This window comes from Athene cunicularia (genome assembly GCF_003259725.1).
Source record: "Athene cunicularia isolate RWA chromosome 18 unlocalized genomic scaffold, athCun1 chr18_part1, whole genome shotgun sequence".
Taxonomy (NCBI): Eukaryota; Metazoa; Chordata; class Aves; order Strigiformes; family Strigidae; genus Athene; species Athene cunicularia.
The window spans coordinates 9,641,540-9,660,110 of record NW_020799123.1 but is presented as its reverse complement, the minus strand read 5'-3'; the positions used below and the strand labels follow the sequence as shown (position 1 = coordinate 9,660,110).

General features: G+C 40.4%; 1 protein-coding gene across 10 annotated transcripts in view; it reads left to right on the top strand.

Annotated features, from left to right (window-relative positions):
• The window catches only part of PECAM1 (platelet and endothelial cell adhesion molecule 1), a 38,708-nt gene that overhangs the window by 2,137 nt on the left and 18,000 nt on the right, over positions 1-18,571 (top strand). For 5 of the 10 annotated variants that reach the window (XM_026861063.1, XM_026861061.1, XM_026861057.1 and 2 more), the window contains exons 3-13: positions 100-393; positions 1,339-1,638; positions 1,725-1,994; positions 2,219-2,479; positions 3,467-3,748; positions 7,268-7,549; positions 7,946-8,053; positions 8,914-8,941; positions 14,040-14,110; positions 14,785-14,841; positions 17,181-17,249. In XM_026861063.1, the coding sequence (XP_026716864.1) occupies positions 100-393; positions 1,339-1,638; positions 1,725-1,994; positions 2,219-2,479; positions 3,467-3,748; positions 7,268-7,549; positions 7,946-8,053; positions 8,914-8,941; positions 14,040-14,110; positions 14,785-14,841; positions 17,181-17,249 (2,022 nt within the window). The remainder of the gene's footprint in view (positions 1-99; positions 394-1,338; positions 1,639-1,724; positions 1,995-2,218; positions 2,480-3,466; positions 3,749-7,267; positions 7,550-7,945; positions 8,054-8,913; positions 8,942-14,039; positions 14,111-14,784; positions 14,842-17,180; positions 17,250-18,571) is intronic. The other 5 variants (XM_026861066.1, XM_026861065.1, XM_026861064.1 and 2 more) reach the window with 1 other exon arrangement.

Below are 18,571 nucleotides of genomic sequence, written 5' to 3'. Positions count from 1 at the left end.
ATTTTTGCAATTAAAATGTAGCAGCTTGAGATAACAGTATTATGTTGGACTAACTGAAAATAATTATAACTCTTTTTTTTAAAATTTTTTTCCATCAAGTATTTACTTTCAACACAGTTGAAATCAAGATTCGGCCATCTGTCAAAGTAAAGAATGGAGCTCGTATGTCAGTTTTCTGCCATGCTGATATTAGCAAAAGTACCGATTTCCAGCTGAAGCATAACTTTACAATTTTTAAGAATGGCAAGCCTGTGTTCATGTCCATATCAGACAGAGAAGATGCACAATATGAAATACCTGTGGCTAGATCTTCAGATACAGGAGAGTATGAATGTACCGTGGAAGCAGGTGGAAAGACAAAGTCTAGTAACTCCTTACACGTTTGGGTAACAGGTGAGTATTCCTTTAAGTATGGCACTTTTCTAAGATACAAAAAGAGAACAGTCAGTGCTAAATAGGATATTTTGCAAAGTGAGTTTTTTTTATCCATAGACATCACAGTACTTTACAAGAGTTCAGGAGTAAATCTTCACGTTAATGCACAGAAATGAAATCACAATCCCGAGGCTACGTGGCAGGTCGCTGATAGTCAGGAATACAATCTGTGCCTCCTGTGCCACCATCCCTTCTGTCCTGAGCCGCTGTTCCCTAGACTAAAGGAAGTATTATTGGTGAAAGCTTGTGCCTGTAGATCATAAACATGATGGGGAGCAGGTAGATTACTGGAAAACCTGGAAATAATGCGTAGAGATTCTCACCTGTGACAGCCGTTGCCAAAGCTAGCATCATCTGTGGACTGCTTCTGCAGCAATGTTGTATCAGTCTTGTTCTTCCATCTGTTATGAGAACAGGGCCCACCTCCATTTATACCCCTTCTAGCCATGTGCTCTTGACTGCAAGTGACATTTTTTCCCTTGGAAAAGGAACTTGGAAAGAATTTGTTCAGCATTAAATAATTAGAGAGTTGTGCAAGGCCTGTAATTTTTCTTCAGAGGCCTGCACCTCTAGGTACAGAAGTTGCCAAGACATTTAGTTTCTTTGCTTGCTCATTTCTGAGTGGCAGTAGGAAACACTGAGGAGGAAGTGGTCTTACCTTCAAAACATCAAATTTCACACTTCACACATTGTATTGAAATGGTATTGCCCTTTGGAGGAACATTTTTTTTTTTCTTCTGAAGGTGCCTTGGCACGCACCCACACATCCAAGGAGCTCTCTTCAAAAGCTCAGTTCTTGCGAATTACTGCACTGCTCATTAGCATAAACCACTACCATAGTCATCAGAGATAGTGTTTATTTCAGCATTATGCAATGTTCTATTTCTTGTTTTCTGTTCTAAGGAATGACCAAGCCAATACTGACTGCTGAGGAAAAAGAAGTTTTAGAGGGTGAAGTTGTGAAATTACGTTGTGAGCTGCCAGAAGAAGTACCTCCTTTACATTTCTTTTTCCGGAAGATAAAGATGAATTCAACACCTAAAGAAAAACATGTGTATGAACCATATAGAAATTTTTCTGAAGTGACATTTTCTGTTGAAGAGGGAGATAATATTTTATATTTCGATTGCTTTGGGAAGAGAAGTGTATTACTCGAATTTGAAAGCTCAGAACACAGCAACAGAACACTTGTTACAGTCAAGGGTAAGTTGCTTAGTTTTTCTATTTACGTTTGTTTGCTTGCTGCAATTAAAAAGTTGGGTCATGAGTTTATGTGTATTCTCTTGCAGAACCGTTTATAAAGCCTACTCTGAATGCCAAGCCCTCCAGTAATGTTACAGAAGGAGACAGAATACAGTTTGAATGTTCAACTGTGGTAGCCCGAATGCGTGACATTGAAATCATACTCCAGAAAAACAAAACAATACTGAAGAGTGTACAAGATGAGAAAATTTTGAAATACTCTGCAGTAGCTACTCTAGAGGACAGTGGTGAATACCTGTGTAAGGTGGAGCAAGGGAGAGCATCTAAAACCACCAAACTGAATGTGGTTGTGTCAGGTAACACCTCTGTTCATCTTAGAGTTTACTCAGTGAATTAATAATTTAATTATTTAAAATATATTTTCTTTTTTCCCTGAAAATATTATTATTTTAAAATAACATGATTGTTTTTTCCTTGACTGTAAACTTTCAGTATAGCCTTTGTCCTATATCCGTTGAGATAGATAGTCATACTCTTCTAGGCTCAGTTTGAATTAACTTGTTCTCTTTTTATCTTGCAGAATTATTCCCCAAGCCAATATTGTCTGCTTCTAGGAGTAACCTGGATGAAAATAAAGAATTAACTTTGAGTTGCAGCATTAGTGGTTTTCGGAAAGCTAACTTCTCTATATTACGGAAAAATTCAAATGGAGACATCTCACTGAAAAATTCTAGAAACTTAACAATGAGAGTTAATGTGAATGATACTGGATCCTTTATCTGTAAAGCTGAAGTAAAAGGAATAGTCAAGGAGAGCAACCCTGTAATGGTAAACATTTATGGTGAGTTGATACAGAGGCTTAGATCTCAATGGTGGGTCAAAAAAACAAACCATAAGCTTATTTATAAGTTCATCTGTTCACAGAATCAGTCTCTAGTCCATGAACTAGCAGGGTGTCTATTAGTTCTTGCAGTATTAACTTCTGTGAGGTGTGCTTGTCATTTTTACTGTAGAGGATTTGGCCTGTCATGATCTAACCAAGTCAGACTTTTCCAGGGCTGGCCCTAGGAGAAGGGACTAAGCACGTCTTCCTTCTGTTCCCTTGATTCTGCTAGGTGCCAGATAAATTCTCATTCATTACCATTTGCAGGAGCTGGGAATGTTCTGCAAACCTTTCACTCATCAGTTTGATCTGAAACTCTGTCAGTGTCTGCCTTGAATCCCTCCCTCTGACCCTCCAGGCAGAAAGCCATGGGAGGCAGAGGTCATCTGGATAGCTCTGCTCCAGAACAGCCAAGTTTTTTGCTATCAATACAATCCCCTCACCAGCACGCTAATTATAAACACGCTAGTTTCCTTCCCTCTCTCTTGGAACAAGCACAGTCGGTTCTCAAGTCTGTAAAGGGGGATTAACTGGGTTGTGATTCCCTGTGCTGCAGAAACAGAGGTTCCTGATTAGGTGCTGCAGGATCCATCTCAGGTAATACATGCAATGGTACCTGTAATATTTTTGTTCTACATTTACTCCTTGGGTGGAGCTAGTTCTGAATTTTGGATGATCCATAGCTGGGTCACTGATCCTTTTGTTGCTTTCCTTTATATTCTTCTTGTATGCTATTTTATTCTAAGTCACATATATTCTATTATCTATATTATTGTTTTGTTCAAGTCACCCTCTGCTTCCATTCTATCAGTGAGGAAGAGCTTCCCAATATAGGCAAACTAGCTAAATATTGTATGTTTATATGCTTTCTATAAAATAATATTGTATCTTTCAGCCTTATGTGGTGTAATTTGAAACAGTTTGTTTTCTTTATTCTCCTTTTAGCTCCAGTCTCCAAGCCAACTCTTTCTGTTGTCAGTGGTTTACCGGAGGTGGTGTTAGGGAAGCCTCTACGGTTAATCTGTCGTTCAGCGATGGGAACACCGCCAATAACATTCAGATTCCACAAAGGAAATGAAGTTAAGACAATAGTGACTAATGACACATACGCTATGTTCTTGGATGAAAATATTAGACAAAATGACAAAAAAGGATACAAATGTGATGCTAGAAATAATCACTCCAGTGGTATGAAAACTAGCAATATTCTAAACATCACGGTAATAGGTAAGTCTGTTTAATTCTTCTCGTCTAATGTCATATTTTGACTTCTGAAACTGTACTAGCAAATGATGGACTAAGCAAAATAGATGTGAAAAGTTTACAGATTTTTGCTGACTCGAATTAAAAATAGTTGGACATCTGTCTCACTGACTATTTGTCACTAAAGTAAAAATCCCGATAGGAATGTGAATCAACTACGTTTAAGTTTATTTTAATGTTAAAAACTGTTTTAGTAAAATTAATGATTAAAAATTTCAGGACCAGATCCATTTTCTTCACGTTTGATTTTCATAGGACAGGATTAAATGTATGCGTAATGATACTGAAGTTAGTCTACGCTTTTACTCACTAAAATAATTGAGCTAACTAGATTCCTTGTAAAAGATGTAAATCTGCACTTTTAATAATCCCTCTAAATACCTCTGTTATTAGTTGCAGTTTTCAGAGGCACTGAGCATATGTTCAACACCAGAAGCTGCAGTTGCCGAGTAGCTCTGAAAGTGAGACTATTATTATGCCTTATTAGCAATTAGGAGTTACTGTAGACGAGCAAAGTCTCTGATCTCTTCACACAAATATGTGTGCAGTAGAAAAGGAAAATTCCTCTGCCCGTGAGGGAAGATGGTAGCTGAAGCTTTAAAAATAAGATGAATTGGAAGTCCACAGAAGAAAGCATGGTGTCTGATGAGCTCTGGGAATCGTAGCAGTACTCCAAGAAGGGGATTGCAAATGAAAGCGCTGTGATTTGCAAATGTGCTATTTGACAGATATGAAGAGAAACCGAAACATATAATAATTCTGTAGTAGGCATGTAAGACAGGTGTTAGGACTGATAACTCTTAAAACATGTGTGTGGTTTCCCCTGTCATGTGTGTAAGGGTTTGTCTTGGTAGGATTTTTTAAGCAGTATATTGTGTTTCTGGAGATTTGTTTGGTGCACTCAAAGCAGATGGTAATGAGGTTTCATGGGACAGTTCCTGGTTTAGATCAAATGTTTGGCTCAAGAAAATTCTGTCACTGATTTAGATATGTTCTGTCCCCATCACAAGCAGTTCCCTGTGTACCCAAAGAACTTGTTAACAAGAGGTTTCATAGTAGGCCTTAAGGAAATTTCTTGGATATCCTGTACCCAAGATATGGATTGTACCTTGAATTTAATTTGAAAATCTAGGATAATGGTAGAGAATGGAGTAGCTGTTTGAGGAGGCACACTGAAGCCCAATGAAGGTCCCAAACAGTTGCAGGCTTCATGTTGACAGATACTGTCTTGTTGAGGTTCATTTTTAATAGTGAATGAGGCAAGCAGAAATACTAGTCTCCTACCCAAGTAGAAATAAAGCACTGATTATGGCTGCTGCTACTGGAGGACCTGAAACTATTTTTAATCTACAGAAGAAACCAACTAATTATAGGTATTGACCTGTTATTAAAGGAAATAATCATTTGCTTGTAACATCTTCAAAATATCTATCTGCTCGGTAGCGTCACCTCTACCTTACTTGGTTCAGAGTTGGTCAGTTTTGTCAGTCTGATGTAAAAAACGGACTACTTTGGTAGAGGTTTGGCAATATGTGGTGAAAGATAAGTAGAGCTGTGTATCCTGTGAATGTTGTTGGCACCTATGTCGACGTTGTTTGAGCAGATAGTAACTGCATACAGCTATTGGAAAAAAAAAACGGAGTTCTTTGGGACTGTAAGGGAATTGGAGATGGCAAATCCACTTGTAGAGCCATTTTAACCCGTATCCTTGACTCCTTGCTACTTTTCTTGAATGGATCAGCAGTATTTTAGGTTTACCTAACCTGATTACAGCAAAGTAGTCCAGGACCAGGGCAGAAGTCTGTTCTTGACCTATTGAAAAGAAGAGAGAATTTCTCTCTACTAAGGAGTTTTCAGTTTTGTGTCCTGGCTTGAACCCAAACTGTGTTGGTTTTAATAAGACAAACTTGTGGTTAACAGGCTGGTTTTTCTCTGAGCTTTGACATTGAGATGTGTATGGCTAGAACAGATACATCCAGATGATTACATCTCTTCTGAGTCACTTGGGTTACTGCAGAGTTGAAGGACATGCTCTCTACTCTCTGAGCCCCCAAACAGGTCTTTAAATACAGTATTTGCATTTGCCTAGACTGTAGGAGTAGGACTGGAGCTTAAGTTCATCAGTTCCACCAGGGTGTGGGTTGCTAACACTAGAGAGAAGTTGAATGATGAAAGCCTGAAGAGATTTATCCAGTGAGATTGAAAGTCAAGATAATTTGAAATAACAAGTAACAAATAAGTACAAAGCATAATCTTAGTCCACTAACAAGTGGGTATTTCTTTACTGGAACTAGTGTATCCCAGCTGTTAGAGCAGGGGTTGTATAGTGACACTGTTTGGAAGTTCTGAATAGAAGGTCCCATTTTGGAGCTTGGTGAGCCAGCCTTCTGCAGCCCACCACTCCTGAGGTGTTGACTTCGAATTCTCTGTATTCTGTCTTTTTTGTCTGTACCAGATCTCAAAAAATACTTATGTTTCATAGAGCAGTTCTCTCTGTGATGGGATCAGCTGTAGTAATCCACATCTTAATTCTGTTTCCTGCTTCCTATCTAATACAAATACAGCTCTCATGACTAGCAAGCAGCTTTTCCTATCAGATTTGGTTTCCTCCTTCTTCTGTATCAGTGTTGCCTTAAAGACTCCTCCTTTACATCTGCTTTGTGTCTTCCATGACCCTGCCCCAAACACATTTATTGTATTTCCAGAGAAATTTTGTTTAGTGATTTTTAGCAAAACAGATGCTACATACCCAAAATATTTTGTGAAGCTACTAACATTCTACATGCCTTATATTGCAGAATGTATGTATGTTTTCTTCCCCAGATGATTGTGAGTGCTGATGCTCATCTGCTCCTACGCTAGCTCTGTATACACTAATATACTTAATTTGTAAACAGCAAACTTAAAAACTGTATTTTGGCTAATAACTGCATTTCTTACAAGTTGTTCAAATGCAAACTGACTTCTCTCATTGTGTTTGCTGTAATCTCTAACCATTAGAATGGGGACTTGCTTGTGCCTTTGATCCATTAGCTGCTGATATTCACTGTTGTACGTTAAATGGTACAAGAAAGATATAGTTAGCATAAAATAGCATAACTCTGCATAACTATATAAATTGAACTGTAGTTATTTACACTATTGAACTGCTGACTGATTATTTCTGAAAATTAAATAATCTGGAGGTTGGGGTCTGAGGGGCATCCAAAGGAGTTTAAGAAAAGAGGCTGACTGACTTCTGTACAATGGAGATAGTTTCCTTCTGTGTCTGCTTTGTTTCTTTATGGTGCTCTCTCTCTGTTTCTGGGTGTATAAAAATACGTACTAGAGGATGCTGTCTGGCAGCGACTGATCAGAAATATTAATACTGTTTATTCAACCTCTGTTTAACTAAGCATTAAAGCAAGTATTTCTACAATATTTGATCATCTAAGTTATTTCTAATAGTGCTAATGTTGATTTTCTTTGTGCCTTCCTCTGTAGTACCAATCACAAGTGCCAGCTTGGGCAGTATTCCGTATGGAGAAGTGGAGGATGGCCATGAGACTGCTTTCCTCTGCTCTGTGAAAGAAGGATCTTGGCCAATCCACTTCAGGATTTTTAGAAAAACTGACCACGAAGTTCTTCTGTTTGAAACAAGTGAAAACGCAGACAGAATAGTGTGGCGCAAGAAAGCAATGAACAGGCAGGACACGGGGACATATTACTGCATGGCTTCTAATCGAGCTAATGTGGATGTGAAAAGTCATCCGATCACCATCAGTGGTAAGCTAAATTTTATGATAAGCTGCATGCTATTATGACAGGTGAGGTCATGTTATACGGAATGTTACTCAGTAGAACTCCCTTACTTGTTTTTGTTCCACCATTGTCAGGAGTTTATAAACATTTATAAACAGAGATTATCTAAATTACATTAAAAAGTTTAAGGGGTGCTCAGAAGCCAAAGGAGCCAGATGCAAGCTAAAAGCAACCTGTTGTACTGTTTTCAGTCACAAAGGAGAGGCTCACTAGTGAACTTCACATGCAAGTCTCCTTAAAGTTCTTCCCCAGAGTGTAAGAAGGCCAATTTGTAGTAAAATGAAAGGTCAGGAACTGCAGAAGTTGGTAATGATGACCCGGCACTGTACGTACTCTCAAACATGTCTTTCTTATTTTCAGTCATCTTAGCGGTTTGGCAGAAAGGAGTCATTGCTGCGTCTGTCCTAATACCTATCGCAGGAGCAGTAACTTTCGCTTCATGGTGGTTTTTGTGTAAGAAGAAAAAGGGTAATGAATGGTCCCCTTCTATTTGTTTGGTAACAAATGTATTACAGTTTAACATGCATTTGTTTCAGGACCCAAAGGGCTTGTGGGGTTGAGGCTTCAGGAGGTGACCAAATATAAATTAAAAAACTAAAAATCTACTTTAAAATGGTGGGTGGTCCAAATTAAACTGCAAGTATGTTGAAGCTTTCCAAGTGTATTGGGCAGAATGGGAGCATCTATCTAATGGTGCTGGGAAGGCAGGAGTGAAGAAAAGGCCAGAATCACGCTGTTCTGATGCGGTCCTAGGTCTGGGATTCAGTCCGGTGCAAGGTAGAGGCAGACAAGGCCTGAGGAGTTTTTTGATCCCTTGTAGAGCTATGACAATTTGATTTGGGATCCCAACTCAGGTGTAACTTCTCTAGTCCTCATGAAACAAATTTAAGATTATTAGGTTGTGGAGTTATGTTTGGGGTTTTTTTTTCTCACCATGCTGTAATACAATTTCACTTAGTGATTTGTCTTTTATCATTAAGGTATTCTTTCAGATCTTGTTCTTTTATAAAATAAGTAAATCTGGTTTATCCTGTGATATGCAGTACATTGCAAAGTATTTGAGAAAATTTGGAGTATCTGGATGTCCCAGACTGCTTAAACTGGCCAGGCTAAGTCTGGGGTTTGGGAACTTAGGATCTCTGAAAAAGATATTTAAGGGACCTCAGTGATAAGCAGGATGTAGGACAGTAGGTAATTAATTTTGTGATAGCCAAGAGAAATTATTCTGACTTGGGTAGATAATCATTATATTTTTGTTTTGATTTTTACTTTTAAATTCTTTTATTTGTGCAATCTATTAATAGATGTTTTTATTTTTCTCTGTCAAGCTAAAGGACCATCCATGGAGATGTCTGGGTAAGATGGCTTGCTTTATGGTAATGGTGAAGTATTTCTCTTTAAAGATGTCCTTGTTTCAGCTGGGATAGAGTTAATTTTCTTCCCAGTAGCTGGTACAGTGCTGTGTTTTGGGTTTAGTGTGAGAATAATGTTGATAACACACTGATGGTTTAGTTGTTGCTAAGTAGCGCTTATCCTAAATTAAGGATTTTTCAGTTTCCCAAGCTCTGCCAGCAAGCAGTTGCACAAGAAGCTGGGAGGGAGCATGGCCAGGAGAGCTGACCCGCACTAGCCAAAGGGCTATTCCATACCACAGAATGTCATGCTCAGGACAGAAACTGGGGGGAGTGGGCTGGGAGGGGTGGATCACTGCTTGGACATTGGTCAGTGGGTGGTGAGCAATTGCATTGTGCATCACTTGCCTTTTCTTGGGTTTCATTTCTCTCTCTTTTTGTTATATTAATTTTCATTACTGTTAGTGTTAATATTGCATTTTAAATTATTGTTATTCTTTTATGTTATTAAACTGTTCTTATCTCATCCCGCAATTTTTACTTTTTTTTCTATTCTCCCCATCCCACTGGGAGGAGGGAGCAAGTGGCTGCCTGGTGCTTAGTTGCTGGCTGGGGTTAAACCACGACGGTCCTTTTTGGCACCTCGCGTGAGGCTTGAAGGGTTGAGATAACAACAGATCTGATCAGAGTGTATTAAACCAAATTTGTTAGAAGTATTCATTATGTTGGTTTAATAGTCACTGGTCACAAGGTCGTTTGCTCTCGGAGCTGGTGTGATTGTTTTTAAAGTTGCATTATGTAATACCTTACTTGCACTATATGCTCCCTGTTGTGCTGTTCATTGTCAGTGGGAACTGGGCTAAAGTTATCATGTTGTTGTTCTTTGCAACACTGGTTTATGATATGATAGAATTGCTCGTCATGAAAATAACCTGGTATTTGTACTCAGTACTGCTTGTCACCTCTGTACTTTGGGAGCCATCTATTGGAAACTATTAATAAGTACACCTTTTACCTCTTCTGGGAAAGCCAGCCTATAGAGGAGACCTCTTCCCACATCTTCCCCTTCTTGACCAGGCTAATTAAAATAGCATTTGAAAATTTTAAATATCCTTGGGATGTTGAAATGGTCCTTTTGCTAGTAACCCTGACTGTGGTTCGGGTCCTGTTTAGGGTTAAACAACTATTTCAGAATACCACCCAAAGATCAACCCCTGTGACAGGTATTGCAGCTCCTCAGACCCTGGCAACAGACACTCTGGCTACTCTAACCTCCATGGCAAGCACTGTGGCTACTCGGACCCCAGTAACAGGCACTGTGGCTACTCAGACTCCAGCAATAGGTGATACAGCTGTACCAGAGAATCAACCAGTGCCACTATCAGTTGCCCCTCTACAGAAGAAGAGATATAAAAAATCAGTTCACATAGTGAGGGATGAAGATGAATCAGGGTCATCGTGAGAACAGGAGGAAGAGGCAGAACCAGAGGTTCTGATCCTTATCCCCGAGTGACCTGTGAGGTACGTGAAAAGATTTCAGCTGTTGTCCAGGTGATCACATTATCATTTGGCTGCTCTGATGTTGGGATAACAGGGCCAGTAGCTTGGAATTTGAGGGTAAGGAAGCCAAGCAGCTGAGATCCCTGTCTAGGGAAGGAGGCATTGACAAAGCAATTGGAAAAAAGATAGAAGCCCTCAGCCTCTGGAGGTGACCCTTCAAGGAAGATGTATGTCAACCAGGGAAGTGAACCCCTATGGAGAGGAGTATCCAATACTTGAGGGAATTAGCCATATGGGAGATGGTTTATTATGACCTGGACAATGCGCAGTTACCCACAGATCCAGATGAAGTTCAATGCACACAACTCACATGGCAGAAGTTTGTACGGAGCACACCATTGTCACCTGCCGAGAGAGGAGACCTGAGGTCAACCCCTGGGCTTTTGGAGTCGGGGATATCAAGGATCTAAAACTCTCCATACTCCAACTGGAAAGATGATATTAGCAGCATATGAAGGTGTTTGAACTGCCCCAGAAGTGGTTGGTACTGAGACAGAATTCCTATTAACACCCTGATTGCTGGTGCTGGGCTGGGTGTTCAAAGGGAAGGTTCCTTCTACACATCGTACAACTGATGCTGTGTGGAGTATGTGGGTTTCACTGATCACACAATGGATTTGAAAAGGAAATTCTAGTCACCCAGGAATTTTAGAAGTGATCATGGACTGGCGAGAGGGCAAAGGTTTTGGAATGTTGCCAGAAGAGGGGCTGATGTAGCTGAAGAGGCCCCACTGTATAATAAACTTCCAGAAAATTAGAGGGAATATGCCCTGTGTACTGATGGATCCTGTCACATTGTAGGAAGGCATCAGAGGTGGAAGGCAGCTGTATGGAATCCCCTGCAACAAGCTGCAGAAACTGTGGAAGGAGAAGGTGAATTGAGTCAGTTTGTAGAAGTGAAAGCCTTTCAGCTGGTTTCAGACATTGCTGAACAAGAAAAATGGCCAGTACATTTTCTCTGTACGGATTCACGGATGGTGGCAAATGCTCTGTGGGTGCAGCAGTGGAAGCAGATTAACTGGCAACAAAGAGGTAAACCCACCTGGGCTGCCACATTGTGGCAAGATATTGCTGCCTGGCTAGAGAACCTGGTTGTGAAAGTGCACCATGTAGATGCTCATGTACCCAAGAGTCGGGCTACTGAAGAACATCAAAACAGCCAAGCAGGTGGATCAGGCTGCTAAAGCTGAAGTGCCTCACGTAGATCTGGATTGGCAACATAAGGGTGAATTATTTATGGCTTGGTGGGCCCATAATACCTCAAGCCATCAGGAAGGAGATGCAACATATTAGATGGGCTTGTGATCGAGGGGTGGACCTGACCATGGACACTATTGCACAGGTAATCCATGAATGTGAAAAGCTTCTGTGGTGTGGAGGACAGTGGCTCAAATATAAATATGGGGAGACCTGGCAGCCTGACTGTATCACACTCCCACAAACCTGCCAAGGCACATGCCATGAGCTTACAATGGTGGAAGAAGCCACTGGATGGCTGGAAACATATCCTGTGCCCCATGCCGCTGCCCAGAACACTATCCTGGGCCTTGGAAAGTGAGTCTCGTAATGACATGACACCCCAGAAAGAACTGAGTCAGACAACGGGACTCATTTCTGAAAGCACCTCGTAGACACCAGGGCCAAAGCGTATGGCATTGAGTGTATCACATCCCCCACCATGCGCCAGCCTCTGGGAAAATCAAACCATCCAATGGACTGTTAAAGGCTACACGGAGAGCAATGGGTGCTGGGACCTTCAAACACTAGGATACACGTTTAGCAAAAGCCAGCTGGTTAGCCAACGCTAGAGTATCTGTCAGTTGAGCTGGCCTTGCCCAGTTGGAACTTTTATGTACTGTAGAATGGGATAAAGGTCCTGTAGTACACAAAAAATATGCTAGGGAAAACAGGCTAGGTTATTCCTGCTCAGGCAAAGGCAAACCCAATCGAGGGATTGCTTTTGCTCAAGGACCCGGGTGTACTTGGTGGGTGACACAGAAGGACAGGGAAGTCCTATGTGTGCTTCAAGGGGATTTGATTTTAGGTGAGAATAGCCAATAAATTTTACGATGTTAATTGCTATATAACCCTGCCACTGTATGCCATCATTACTATAATTGTTATATGCTATATCCAAGGTATTACAGTAAGAATCACTTAGATTAATGAAAAATGAACTTTGATAAAACTGAGCAAAGTGCAGTAGTGCTGGAACCAGAACTGACTTCAGCATGTAACAGTCCAGCGCTGCACGCCATCCTGCTGCTGCGCCCGGCGTCACCGGCCTGCCGCACCGTGCCCCATCCTGGCTGGCCAACTGAGCGGACTTCACACCATCCCTCCTGCCCAGACAGTTACGACAGATGGAGCCCAAAGTCATGAACTGAATGAACTCAACAGACATTTATAGGGATGGCCCATAGACTGTGGGAATGATAACTGTGTGTATATATTAAGAAACAAGAAGGGTGGTGGTGATTAACTGGGATGTACTGGAAAGGGTGGGACCTGGGCATGACATAAATGGTATCGAATAAGGGGTGGATATTGTCCTGGTTTCAGCTGGGATAGAGTTAATTTTCTTCCCAGTAGCTGGTACAGTGCTGTGTTTTGGGTTTAGTGTGAGAATAATGTTGATAACACACTGATGGTTTAGTTGTTGCTAAGTAGCGCTTATCCTAAATTAAGGATTTTTCAGTTTCCCAAGCTCTGCCAGCAAGCAGTTGCACGAGAAGCTGGGAGGGAGCATGGCCAGGAGAGCTGACCCGCACTAGCCAAAGGGCTATTCCATACCACAGAATGTCATGCTCAGGACAGAAACTGGGGGGAGTGGGCTGGGAGGGGTGGATCACTGCTCAGGCACCAGTCAGTGGGTGCTCAGCAGTTGCATTGTGCATCACTTGTCTTTTCTTGGGTTTTATTCCTCTCTCTTTTTGTTATATTCCCCTTTCATTACTATTTTTTAAATTATTGTTGTTATTCTATTTTATGTTAGTTATTAAACTGTTCTTATCTCAACCTGCAATTTTTTTTTTTTCTATTCTCCTCCCACTGGGAGGGGGGAGGAGTGAGCGAGTGGCTGCATGGAACTTAGTTGCTGGTTGGGATTAAATCATGACAAAAGGGCTGGAGGCCTTCCACCCTATGAATATAGTTTATTATGGCACACACCTGCAGACAATAGATGGTTGTGCTTCATGTATCACCTGCTAACACAACAACAGGATGGGGAAATACTCTAAAAATAGTAAAAAAAAGGCCAGCTAAAAGAAATAGAGGAATGTCAGGCTTGCATTTGAATGCATTTAGATATGGAATTAAAAATAGAGAGCTCTTCTTTAAGAGTTGCAAGAGGGGAACGTTTTTGACCTTAAAGTTTGCTTGTGCTTCTCTTAAGGACAAAGGCAAAATTTTTATTAGCTTCAGTAGTTAAGAATGTGTGGTGGTCAGCACAGACAATGACTGATCGTGGCATAGCATCAAGTTGTTTTTATTGACTGGTTTGGGATAATTACATCTACTTTTATTGGTTTGCTTTTCAGTTCTGCCTTGGCTACAAACTTGACAAGTGAAAAACTGACAGGACAGCACAATGATGGAGACTACTACTCAGGTAGGATACTTTGCTGTAAGACTATTAGTGAGTTGGCTTAATTAAACATTTATTTAAAGTTTTGGACTTATATTGTTGCTGTTTGGATAGGACCCAGGGTTTTGGGGAATACCAATAACATTCTTCCAAGTATCTTCTATCATTTTGCTTTGTACGTTTTTTTTATGAGTACATCTTCTACAGATTGGTTTATGAGTCTGCTCAAGACACTTCCACCAGGCAATCAGTTAACAATATTATAGATGGAGAAATCACGGTAAAAGTAAAATTACTTTCTGGTTTTGACAGTTTTGACACAGGTGCAAGGAAATTATTTCAGAGAGGAAATTTGAGTTGTGGCACTTGGTCCTGTGAGGTGGTCACAGTATAGAGATGTTAACTTGCCGTGACTGGGCACCTTTCCTTCCAGGATCGTGATGCACTTTACAGAGATAGGTGGAGGTGTTATTCAGAGTATTTGATACAAAATTACCCCTTGGGTGTTTTTTAGCTGATAATTTTAAAAGCCACATTCTTCCCACCTGTGTTATATGAATGTCTTAGGTGTGACACTAAAAGTAGAATTTATTGTGTAAATAAGCATAATCACAATAGGAGTTACAGGTGTATAACTCATTTATTTGGTTGGCTATAATAAATATTTTGTCAGATCAACTTTTGCTTTGATCTTTTAGGATCAGGTTACATTGAAGATAGTGAAAATCACATGAAAACAACAGATGAGACTAAAGGTAATTTCATACTTAAACAATAGGTTTTTTAATTATTTTATGACTGAAAATTGTGATGTTTTCTAACGGTAGCAATCAGGATTTGATAGGTCCAGTCCCTTCCTTTTTCTCTTTGATAGTGGGGAAGACTCTTTTGCTGAGCAAAATGACATTTTCCTTACGCACAGAATGACAGTGATAGGCCTCATTTACCAGCTGCATTACGAAATGTAATTAGTTGTGCTGGATTCCAGGCCATCTAATGAAGGATGGTGTAAAAATATAACTTAGACTCAAAGTTTTAATTCCTATACAACAAACATTCAGAAATATAAGAAAATAATAATTCTGTAGAATTCTGCTTCTTTTACTTCCCTGTCTTTTCTTCATTTCTGCAATCTTGAAATATTTAAGCATTAAACCTAAAAATAATCTGCTGTGAAATCTGAATAAAATAACCTGCCAAATACCTTGAGACACCATGTAGGCTAAATATATATATATATCCATTAAAATGTGTTATCAGGTGCTGCATCATCTAGCACACTGTATTCTTCAAGACTGGTGTTTTAAAGATATTTAGTCAAAAAATAGTACTTAAATATGCTGGGTATTGCCACCTGAAAGCATCCTTTCTCCCACATATTTTTGTTTTATATTGATGTGAAAGTATTCTCATGGGTTAGATGCAGTTTCTGATGGCTTATAGTACATTTTGACTTGATTGTCTATTGGACCATGAGGTGAAAGACAGTTAGAAAAGCATCTAGTGTAACTAAAGATCAAAATTATGCTGAAATTAATCCAGAGCATGGAACCAGGCTCCTGCATAACCCTATATGCAACATTAGGTGTCAGGAATTTCTGACTGATAATTCTTTGATGCAGTTCTGAGTGTGCAAGGCAGCATCGTACCACAACACTAAGAGAAAGGTGCTGCACTAAGTTAATTCTACAGGAAAACTTGGAAATTCTAGCTCAGTGACTCTTGTTTTTTCCATTGCAACAGTATCCTACCTGTTTCAGATGAAACAGGCTCTAGTCTAATGATCTGCCTGTGTGCCAAAAATAAATGGGTTCAATCCTTACCTACTGTGTGTTGGGCAGCTTCATTAAAATGAGCTAGGCTATTGCAGATCTCTCTACCAGATGTGAAAACCAAGTCTATTATTCATATAGCTCTAAAAATAACAGTATCTCTTCTGCGTTTGTGTGACAATAGCTTTTACTTCAGCAAGCAAATGGAAGGAGCTTATATTCGGTGCATGGAAGTTACTCTGTTGTGGCCTGAATAAGTCAAATTAGAACTTGAGAGACTTGCTCATGCAAAACAAACATACAGACAACAGAAACATAGGAAGATAAGGCTGTATTGATTGTAGGAAGCTTGCAATTTAAACTTTGTTAGTAACTAATGCCACCTTAAAAACTTTGGTTTGTTCAGCTTTTTTTTTTTTTTTTCCTTCTTTCACCAACACCATTTGAAGGCTGCTCCAGAATTTTGCTGTTCTAACCACTAGATCTTTCTCTAATTTCTGTTCTAAAAATTCCACAAGCAGTTCTGCAGGATTCCAGTCTGGATGACCGTTGTGGTTCCTTCCAACTTTTACAGAAATCTAGTAGAAAACCATCTCCACCCTAAGGAAAAGACAGAGTAGAAAGCGACAGCTGTTTCTTATGTCTGTTGTATCCAGGTAGCCACTACTTGTCAGCTAGTAGTCTTAGTAAATCAGGTGTCTGATCGTTGTGAGGTTTTCTGTGAATACTGTGGCAGAGAAGCATTTTGAGGAGGAAGGTGGGTTAACATTGTAGATGTTCTGTGGAGAGCTTGGAGGGCAACATAAAAATTGCTTATTGGCAAAGCAGAAATTGAGAGTATGAGAGGTGATGAGGGAAGCCATGAAAGACTTAGAGAAGGCTTTAAATGTGAGGAAAGTGGAGAATGGGAAGTGTCCTGCCATAGCAGCTCTAAAAAAGAAGGAAAAAGTAATAGCAGGGAGAGGAATAGAAAAGAGGAGCTGGAACAGGAATATAGGGGAGTCTCAGATAATTCCCTGCTCCATTTGTATTGTGCCACTTTTGAAGGTGTTAACTTGAAGTGAGAATTTTAGGCATAATTTGCACTTCACAGAGTTTCAGAAATCTGGTTTGAGTTGGTCTAGTGCCATTCAGATTGGGATGACCCTTAGGAATGGGTTGGCCTTACAACTCTCAGCAGAGTAACTCACACCTGCCGTGAGTAGGGCCTGATCCTGCGCCCATCAAAGTCCATTAATTTCAGTGGTAGCAGGATCAGGCCCACAGCTCAAATGGAGCATGCAGTCCTACAAAGAAACATCTTCTTGATATTTTTGGGGCAGGACCTGACCTTGAGAGTGCTGATGTGGAGTACACTGAAGTTGAAGTATCAACGCTTGATCCTCACAGAGGTAATAAACTGTCTGGCCTCTATGGTTATGTTTTGGGAGCGACTCTGGGCACGTTGCTACTCCCTGATACTGGCACCTGTGAACATAAGAGCAGGTTGTGTTTGGTGTGCATGACAGTTTGATGCCAGTAACACTCCTTAATCCGGATGATGCTGTGGCAACCATGCCGTTGCTCATCACAGCCCTTCTTCCCCTGGGATCCTCTTGTGCGCTTGCCCTTCCTACCCCGTGAGGTCTGTGCGGAGCAGGGCTCCCGGCTGGAGCTGTGGCTCTGAGCAGAAGGCAGCCTGCTGTGAATCTTCATGTTACAGAGTCCAAGTTCACTGAGAGCCATTTGAGGTTAGCCACAGAGTAGGATAATGGAGAGAACAGAAAGCACGGGAATATTCTCCTTTATAAAGGAACTGGTTGAAGGGTTAAAGCTGCAATTCACTTGTGATAGAGAAGGAAGAGAGACCACCATAGATGTAGTCCCTTACTCTGGAGAGGCCTAGAGACCATCCTGGGTTTTGTGGCACAGTAAACAGAGAAATGAGAATAGTGATGCCCAGATAACTTTGGCCTTCTACCTGTAGTTCTGTGGTAACAGCAACCAGATGTCATAGGATGATGTTAAGGCACATGTCTCTGCAGCCTTGAAGGAGAAAAATCCAGTGAAACTTATTTCCAACACCCAAATGCACACTTCAATCATTCTGTGTCATCTGGAGAACTGTGATATCGTCATGCCCTTGTGTTGAAAGCTGCTAAACCTTTCAGCTGCTAAATATACAAAAAGTTGCAAGTAGCTAAGAGTGAATAAAAGCCATGAGACATGTTTACGCTATGCTCTAGCTTCTCTGCTTTAGCTGAATGAGAAGCAGACTGAGGAAGAAAGGGATAAATTTGCTTTTTCCTGATAGGAAGAACCACTCACTCACTTCAGAGACCAAAGATGTGATTGTTTACTTTAGTAATACAGATGTTTGGGCAAAAGTGCTCACTCTTCAAGCTTGGCAGCAGAGCTCTCCCACAACAGCCAGTCCTCATATTCTTTCTCTGTTTTCACTTGCTGGTATCATTCATCTTAGAGTTTTCTGCGTGTTCTAAGCATGCTGTTTATCAACCTCTGCTAAATTCTGCACTGAGATACCATATTTGTTGTGCTCTTTTTCAGATTCAAACTAATACTTAATTGTTCCAACTGTATTTGAGCATGCACTACACAATACAATGGTGTAGAATGGAAAAGACATGCTGGTGCATGATTATTTAAACTCCCTATTAAATGCAAGATCAGCATCTCTAAAAATAGCCTTTTCATCCCATTCCTGATATATAAC